Here is an 8975-nt window from a genome sequence, read left to right on the forward strand (position 1 = left end):
TTGTTTTAATTCTGAGATATATGCTAGCAAAGTATGGCCTGAGAGATGATGATGCTTACTTTATGAACTTGTACCTATAGTAATTGTAAACTTGGTTTGTTGCTCCTCTGGTTCAAATATAAATTTGGATATTTCCATTTATGAGCTTTTGTGGTCATTGTGTGTGTTTTTTTTTTTTTTTTGGTGCTACTACATTTAGTCTACTACACATGCAAAAAGTTAGATAGTTGATATTATTGGTTAGTGACCATTTGTTGAATATCTATGTTCTTTCTTAGCTTTGATTAACATTGGCTTCTCCCTTTTACCATGTTATCATGCGTGCACCAATAAGGAAACTACATGCATTAAGCACCATTTTTTTGTCTTATAGAAACCATGTGAGGTTATTTCTTTAGCCCCACATACTCCAACTCATTAGCCCCAGGTGCTCCAACTCATCTTATAAATCTCTTTAACTTGAGCCACATGGTGTAAACAATAATATCAAGTTCTTATATATGTTATTATGTACAAGTAAACATCGCTAAAAAAATTCAAATTTAGATAACATGAAAGAGTCTCTTATTTCACAAGGCTTAAAATTGTGAAGCAAGGCAATGAAATGGCAATGGCCTATCATAAATATATATCATGCATTGAAAACCTTTATAAAGGTCTAACAGAAAAGAAGTAATTGTCAAGAATAAAGAAAATGTAAGGTTTAAGCTAAAATACATTTTATTAAATGAAAGTAGTCATGATCATGGAGTTCGGCATCCATAAATTCATTTCCTTTTCCAATAGATTCATAATCTTTTTCTTATTACAAAAAAAAACCCTAATACTATGAATCACAAGGGGGGAGAGAGAGAGAGAGAGAGAGAGAGAGAGAGAGAGAGAGAGAGAGAGAGAGAGAGAGAGAGAGAGAGAGAGAGAGAGAGAGAGAGAGAGAGAGAGAGAGAGAGAGAGAGAGAGAGCTAGCAAGTATCTAGGATTAAGATTTTTGGTTTGTAAAGTATAGTTAGATCATTAAGGCCCATGTTAGTTAGTTTGTATGGCTATAACTAATGTGGTGGATAACCATATTGATACTTTTGAAGAGTTTTTATTAGAGAGGCTTGACCACTCACCTATTTAGAAAGACTTTGAGTTATGGCCCACATTATACAAAGAAGTTGTTGTCATTAATTTGTTGAGATTTATAAGTTATGGTGTAAGTTGTCATAACATGGTGGTCTTTTCCAACTCAATGTTGTAAGTCTTCATGACATGGTGGTGTTTTTAGAATTTATGTTGTCATATATTAGGATGGCTTTTTAATCAAGGTTTATGTGTTAGTTCAATTTTTATTGACATCAACCTAGCCGTTGTGGGTTGTGGGTACAAATGAAACCATAGGTGTTGTGAGTTGAGCCTCGATGCAATTCCACACAAAAATTCAACGTGTCTTAAATGACCTTAAAAACCCATTCTAACAAAGACGTACTATTTTCTTCATCATGTGTGCCTATCAATCTATACAAATACACCCAAATAACATGCTTGGTGATTAATTAGGTAACTTTAAAAAAAAATTCTAAACCACTTCATTTGAGAAAATCCTTGATGGAACTATAGACTCTTGAAATGTTTTGTCAATACATTCAAATATGATGCATGCACTTATGTTATGTAAACCATCACAATTCGAGAAAACGCCCCAAGTGTAATGAATCAACATATAAATGATCACATGTTCTGTTTTTGGCTTTTCCTTTGAGGTTCAAGGCACTTTAAGCATACATTTAGCATTGATACTTCTATTGGCAAAACTTATCTAGCTTTGACAAGAAACAATTTTTCTATGAACATGATGATAAGACATTTAACGATAAGGGATGTTCCATCTCTCTCTCTCTCTCTCTCTCTCAATGCATAAGATGGTAGAACTTTCATATTTTGCATTGTTTTCTTTATGGTGGGATGGTAGTATCTATTATTGTGTGCATACTACTTAATCTTGGTGCATGCAAGAAATATACAAGATTGCTCGTGGCTTTCAAATACACCTAGTAAAACGATGATTTGCAAATAAAAGTTTAATTTAAAACATATCCTAGCAAGTACTTATTATTTAGAGGCAACATGATTTTGTACTAATTGAATATTGAGGCTTACATTAATACTTTCTCTATCTCTCTCTCTCTTTCCTTTTTTTTCTCTCCCTGCTTTTCTCCTCTCTCTCTCTCTCTCTCCTTCTCTCTCTCTCTCTCTCTCTCTCTCCCCCTTTTATTCTCCCCCCTCTCCTCTCTTTTCCTTCTCTCTCCCTTTGTCTTTTTTCCTTTTTTTTTCTTATTTCTCTCCATTCTCCTTTTAATTTAATTCTTTTTTGTCTCTCTTTTAACTTTTATCTTTTCTCTCTCCATTATTATTTCTCTCTATGTTATATTCTCTCTTCTTCTTCTTCTCACTCCTTTTCTTCTAGCTGCACTTTTCTTTTCACTCACTCACTCACTCACTCACTCACTCACTCACACACACACTCTCTCTCTCTCTCTCTCCTTTTTCTTCTTTAGCTTTCCTTTCCCCCCTTAGTCTCTCTTAAAGTATGTAAATTTTATCTTTTCCCTATGTATAATTCTCTCTCATTATATTTATATACTCTCTCTTCTTCTCCTCTCTCTCTCTCTCTCTCTCTCTCTCTCTCTCCCCCCTTTTCTTCTCCTCCCATTTCTCTTAATTTTCCTTTTTTTTTTCTTCTCTCCCTCTCTCTCTTTTAAGTTTTAACTTCTCTCTCTCTCTCTCTCTAAAAATATTTAAATTGAAAAAAGACTTTTCTCTTTCCTCTTTTCCCCCATCTCTCTTCCTCTCTCTCTTTCTTCTTCTTCTTCTCTCTTTCTATCTCTCTCTCCCCCCGCTTTTCTCCTCTCTCTCCCATCTCTCTCCTCTCTCTTCCTTCTCTCTCCCTCTCCTCTTTTTCCCTTTTTCTTCTTCTTCTCTCTATCTTCATTTTCTCTTTAAATTTTTTTATTTTCTCTTTCTTTTAAATTTCATATTTCCTCTCTCTATAATTCTCTCTCTTTGTGTTCAATTTCTTTCTCTTCTTCTTTTCTCTCTCCCTGCTTTTCTTCTCTCTGTCTCTCTTCCCCTCTCTCCTCTCTCCTCTCTTTTCCCTTTTACTTTTCCTCTCTCTTTCTCTTTCAAGTTTTTTTCTCTCGCTTTCTTTTCTCTCTATATATTTGTCCTTCTCTCTATTTTTCTCTTTCCTCTCTTCCCTTTCTCCCCCTATTTTCTCTCTTTCAAATTATATATTTTCTCTTTCTCTCTCTAAGTCAAAAACTATATAAAAAAATGTTTAATTTTAAAAAAGCTATTCTCTTTCCTGTTTTCCCCTCTCTCCATATTTTTCTCTTTCTCCTCCTCTTCTCTCTCTCTCTCTCTCTCTCTCTCTCTCTCTCTCTCCTTCTTCTTCTTCTCAAAATGCGTGAAAAACTATGTCAAAAAATTTTAAATTAAAAAATATTAAATTAAAAAGACAGTTTAAATTAAAAAGTTAAATCTAAAAGAGAGAGAGAGAGAGAGACTAGGCCCTACAATGAGAGAGAGAGAAAGAGAGGGGGGCTTTTAATTAAAAAAGGGAGGGGGAAGAGAAAAGGAGAGATTACAAGTGAGAGAAAGGGAAGGGGTAGGGGTTTTAATTGAAAAAGGGAGGTTTGGAAAAAGAGGTAGGTTCTTGAAGCCCTCTGGAGGTTTGGGGCTTTCCAAACTTATAACCAAAATAATATAGTAGTAAGATTATTAAGACATAAGATAAATTTGAGTCATGTCCTTAGTGAGGCAATTGATTTTGTATAAACAAACAAGAAGCATGGATGTATAGGGAATTATATGTTCATAAAAAGGCTTGGCACAACAATATAGTAAGAAAAGTATGGTTGATGGGGTTTTTAACATTTTCTTAGCATCCTTGTTTACCCTTGTTTGGCATTTGTATAGGCTCCTTTTAGCTATTTTTGCATGTTCAGTGTAATGATTTTTGAGCTCATGAATGTAAAAGGGTAAAAATTGGCTTCTAATGACACACTTATTATTACTGATCTCCTTGGTGTTATGGCATAGTATTGCCCATGGAGGAATATAATTTTTTTTTTGTTTTGTAGAATAAAATCATCATTCATCCTATGCCCTTGTTACAATTGCTTGATGCTTTTAATTATTGTTTTTAAAGCTTTGTGGTACATAGAGGAATGCAAATCATCATCTTTAGTATTTAATGTTCATTATATGCCCCTTCGTACTATTGCTTAGAGCTATTATTACCATATAACATCACCCATGGAAAAAGGTAGTCTTTTTGCATTCTTGAAAGTTATTCATATTATGGATTCCAAGCTCAAAAATGGAAAAGGATAGAAGTTGGCTCTTGCTCGATGCTCATGCTGCTAGTGAATCTCCTTGGCTATGGTACAATAGTAGTATTGGCCAAGGGGAGGAAAGTTAAGTGTGAATAGGAGTGGGATGTGGAAACCACCTTACCAACTACCAGTGGGATGGATAGGTTTGAGTGTGACGATACAACACACAGAGACAACAACAAACCACCCTTTCATGCAACAAAACACACTATCAGAAGATCACAATCACACAAGCGATTCTAAGAGGTCTTTATGGCGATTATTATTTATATATTATTGATACTATGTGGTCTTATTGTCGCCACTAAAGGTGAATAATTGGTGGTTTAATAATTCTACCTATTGTTTTGTGGGGAGAATTCTTATGTGACGAAGGCTTTACGATATGACAACGTAATGCTATGTGGTGAAAGCTTTTGGTGGTTTTATTATGGTTAATAGGGGAGCTCTTTATAAGGGCTGGGGAGAAAAAGCAAGCCAGGGAGCCGAAGTGCTTTTCTTTTCAAAAGAAAAGAGAGCTGGTGGGCGCATTCGTTCAGAGCTCTCTCTCTCTCTCTCTCTGCCTGTGTCTGTGTGTGCAGGCAAGTTCCTTCTCACCCTTCTGCAGAAACGATCCAATACACACAGTAATCCTCAAAACGCACAATTTGCATTGATTCTTTCTCCACTTCCCATTCTCAATCTTAACTCTATGGCACCTGCATTCCCAGCCTATCCCAAAATCTGTGATCATCATACATTCTCATAATTTCTCTCGTACGATTGCAACGAAACAGCATTTTATGCTGATATTGCCGATGATTTAATTTCTTGTGTGATTCCAAAGAGATGAATGTGCAGCTGATACTTGTGTTGTATGATCAAAAAAAGGTTCAGCTGCCAATGCTTTTCTTGAATAATCATACAAAACACAATTCATCTGTCAATGTTGTCCGTGTGTGATTGTTAAAAAAAACGGAATGTTATGGTGTATTTCTGCGTTAAGATTTTGGCACACTTTCTTCTTTCTCATCCCTTGTTCTAATTTGGCTGTTTGGATTGGACAGTTTTGAGCGAGGATGCCTGAGGACATTGGGGCAGTGCCATCCGATTGGCAAGCCATGGTGAAGGAGTTGGACATGAATGCTAATGTGTGCAATGCAGCACAAATGCCGACCGTGTGTGTGACTGGAGCTGGTGGATTCATAGCTTCTTGGCTTGTCAAGCGCCTGCTTGAGAAAGGCTATGTCGTCAGAGGGACTGTCCGAAATCCGGGTATATTGTATATGCACAGTCCCATCTGAGCAACATGCAGGACTATTTGACCAATTTGAGCAGACAATGCACCTGCTTTTAGCACATGGATAGTCGATAGCAACATGCTTCACATCCATATCTCCAATTGTGTCCTTATACGACCACATGATTCAAAAAATCAGTTTGTAGAGTTTATTGGGTGATTGTATCTCATCCATAAAAGCATGGCAAAGAGCCATTTTCTTGGATACATTTCAATTATGGAACACATGATAAAGCTTCAAATTGTGTGTTGTGAGGTGGTTAGGCTCAGTCACTTACATGCATTGCTCAAATAAATTAGTTGGTTTTTATCAGATGATCCAAAAAATGCTCATCTTAAGAAGCTGGAAGGAGCTGCAGAACGATTGACGCTAGTCAAAGCAGACCTATTGGATTTTGACAGCCTTTGCTCAGTCATCAAAGGATGTGACTGTGTCTTCCATCTGGCTTCTCCTGTTACTGATGACCCGGTAAGGATTATCATGGTCTGCAGATTGGTGTTTATGCTTCCAGGCAAATATCAATGGGACTATAACAACTGATGTTAACTTTTTATGATATTTGGGAGCCCAATGCTGTCCTTGGATATCATAAACATCAAAGTCGCAGTCTAGGATGCCATAGCTATCCTTGTGCTTCTCAAATGCATGCATGTTTTCTATTCCCTTATTAAACCCAATGTTTCAAGTTCTGCAGGTGCAGATGGTTGATCCGGCTGTCAAAGGCACAATCCATGTTTTGGATGCAGCTGCTCAAGCTGGGGTAAAGCGCGTCATTTTCACCTCATCCATAGGTGCCGTGTACATGGACCCCAACAGGGATCCAAGTGTTGTGGTTGATGAGAACTGTTGGAGCAACCTTGACTTCTGCAAAGACACACGGGTAAAAGCCCAGTTTGTTTCCTATATAAAGGCTCCGCTGAGTAGAACCCAATGGATTTCATGTAGCCAGACAGATCACAATGCTTGAACTTTAACACCCCATATGCATGAAGCTTTGTTCAGCTTTTTGCTTACTTTATGTGATCCTCATTGGTTGATCTTCAAAGCATGTATATATAGTAAAGCTTCTGGCCCCAACGTACAAGTTCAAAGCGTGTACCTATAAGTAAAGCTTTTAGCCCAATGTATGAATTTAAAGCTTGTATCTGTAAATTTAAGCGTCTGGCTCAATGTAAGTAAAGCTTCTAGCTCAATTTATGAATTTAAAGCATGTAACTCTTGTAAATAAAGCTTGAAGCATGTGTTAGTGAGTAAAGCTTCCAGCCCAATGTATGAATAAAACATGTATAAAAGCACCTACAATTAAGAAATGTATAGGTTGTTTTAGGCATATCAGTGCATGCATAGAGAATTATCTGTCCTATCCCCATGGCAAGTTCATGGCATACCATGTTTGACTGTATGGCCGTTCTCATACCCAATCGTGTGTTTTCAGAACTGGTACTGCTATGGGAAGACTGTTGCTGAGCAAGCAGCTTGGAAACATGCCAAGGAAGTGAATGTAGACCTGGTAGTCCTGATTCCTTCCCTAGTTCTTGGGCCCTTACTACAATCCGAAGTGAATGCCAGCACTGCTCATCTCCTCAAATACTTGACAGGTAAAAAATTCAATTATCTCTCACATTGTCATCATATTTGGTCCAATTATGTAATGTTAAACCTCTACAGAAACTTTATAAGGGCTATGGCTTCTCTTGATTTAGGACACTTCTTTACATTGCATGTTTTTAACCATGCAGGCTCAGCAAAAAGCTATGCCAATTTGGTGCAAGCGTATGTTGATGTGAGAGATGTTGCAGATGCTTGCATCCTCCTCTTTGAAAGTCCTTCTGCAAATGGGCGTTACCTTTGTGCTGAAAGTGTGGTGCACAGAGGGGACGTGTGTGACATGCTTGCAGAAATGTTCCACTACTATCCAATCCCACTGAAGTAAGTAGACATCCAAAGCTCAGTGCAGTTGTCCAATGATGATAGTGGGGTGGTTACAGTGGTGTAACTGATATTAAGATGGTGTAGATGCTACTGATGTTTGCGATTGTAGGGTGACTCGGCATTACCGATGACCATACCATCATCATTTTTAAGTGATATTAATGTGGTGATGATAGTGGCACCAACGATGACAATGCCAATGTGCAAATGATGACACTGATGTTAGGTAGAAAGGAGGAAACTTGGGGGGATCCATGCTCTACAAAACACTATGATTGACTTGAAACAACCCTCTTGACATGAAGATGCAGAATGTTACTTGAATATTCAAGTTAGTAATAGCTGGGAAATTTTGGGGAAGGATTTAATTGCAAGCATATCCTCATTATGAATCTTGCTTAAGCTGATTCAACTCAGACTGCTAGAATCTTGCTTCATTATCTTTAAGAAAAATTTGATGCTTTTGTAGATGTTCGAACGAGGCGTCTCCAAGAGCGCAGCCATACAAATTCTCCAACCAAAAGCTGTGTGGTTTGGGTTTTAAATTCACTCCACTGAAGAAGTGCCTACATGACACAGTGATCAGCCTAGAAGACAAAGGGGTTATTGCCCCCAAAACAGATAACCAGATGTTCCAACTAGAATCTTTGCAGCAATCAGTATAATTGTTCCTACATATGCCCAGTAATAAAACACTGATGCTGCATTGGATGGGGGGGGGGGGGGAGATCAAAGCTGCCAATTGTGCAAGGAAATGCAGTCAATGCCTTTCTAGTGAATGCATTCCCATTTCTCTTTGATCTACCCCCGAATACCATGAGCAATTAAGTGAAGGGCCTGTACATACATGTCTAGCTCTCAAATAAGACAAGTTTGATTACATAAAAGGCAAACGAGTTGCAAAATACAGACAATGCAATGTGTATGCACCACACACACACACACACACACACACACACACACACACACACACACACACACACACTCTCTCTCTCTCTATTTGTGCGTGTCATCCTTGCGCAGGGGCCATGCTAATCTTCTCTGTATCGTTCCAACAAGGACCTACCTCGAGTGTTTTAAACAACAATCACCGCTTGCATGAACGCCAAAGAGTGCCGTATGTATCCATCAATCATAGGCTTTTGTAATCTCTACCGTAAAAAATTGACCTTCCATCAATCGTCTTGCACTTATACTTATGTAACACAATCAGCCTCGTACAAACTTGCGAAATACGACGTATTAATCGATCCTTGTGAAATTATGAGACGTACTTTTACAACTTTTTAAATTATGAGTATATTGAGAATTGCATTTGCAAATTTATGTGTTAATAATTTTGGTAAATATTCTAGAAGCATTTTGGAATATATGGCCAAATTGGAGG

The 8975-nt window shown here is 37.6% G+C and overlaps 1 protein-coding gene and 1 non-coding gene across 5 annotated transcripts; one reads left to right on the forward strand and one right to left on the reverse strand.

The window, feature by feature from the left end:
* The first annotated feature begins 4807 nt into the window (after nt 1-4807).
* Nucleotides 4808-8345, forward strand: LOC148024738 (cinnamoyl-CoA reductase 1-like). Of its 4 annotated transcripts, none has more exons than XM_087694393.1 (7): nt 4808-4957; nt 5423-5630; nt 5970-6124; nt 6351-6536; nt 7092-7254; nt 7396-7585; nt 8058-8345. In XM_087694393.1, the coding sequence occupies exons 2-7, from the start codon at nt 5435-5437 to the stop codon at nt 8251-8253; spliced, it is 1086 nt and encodes a 361-aa protein (XP_087550519.1). In that variant the 5' UTR covers nt 4808-4957; nt 5423-5434; the 3' UTR covers nt 8254-8345. The 4 variants fall into 4 exon arrangements, with proteins under 4 accessions (XP_087550519.1, XP_087550521.1, XP_087550517.1 ...); XM_087694391.1 differs by having other exon boundaries at nt 4852-5002; XM_087694392.1 differs by lacking the exon at nt 4808-4957 and adding an exon at nt 5045-5246.
* Nucleotides 8346-8565: 220 nt separating this feature from the next.
* LOC148024739 (U6 spliceosomal RNA) lies at nt 8566-8669 on the reverse strand. Its single transcript, XR_015693454.1, has one exon. It is a non-coding gene; the product is annotated as a U6 spliceosomal RNA (small nuclear RNA).
* Between the last annotated feature and the right edge of the window lie 306 nt (nt 8670-8975).

This window comes from Lygodium microphyllum, chromosome 15, assembly GCF_053477565.2.
Source record: "Lygodium microphyllum isolate KBCC chromosome 15, Lygodium_microphyllum_v1.1.10, whole genome shotgun sequence".
NCBI classification, from domain to species: Eukaryota; Viridiplantae; Streptophyta; class Polypodiopsida; order Schizaeales; family Lygodiaceae; genus Lygodium; species Lygodium microphyllum.

Bases quoted from the DNA above. Each gene is read 5' to 3' on its own strand.
- LOC148024738 (XM_087694393.1), top strand. From the start codon at position 5,435: ATGCCTGAGGACATTGGGGCAGTGCCATCCGATTGGCAAGCCATGGTG. The intron at 6,125-6,350 runs GTAAGGATTATC...CAAGTTCTGCAG, and splicing joins CTCCTGTTACTGATGACCCG to GTGCAGATGGTTGATCCGGC. The intron at 6,537-7,091 runs GTAAAAGCCCAG...GTGTGTTTTCAG, and splicing joins ACTTCTGCAAAGACACACGG to AACTGGTACTGCTATGGGAA.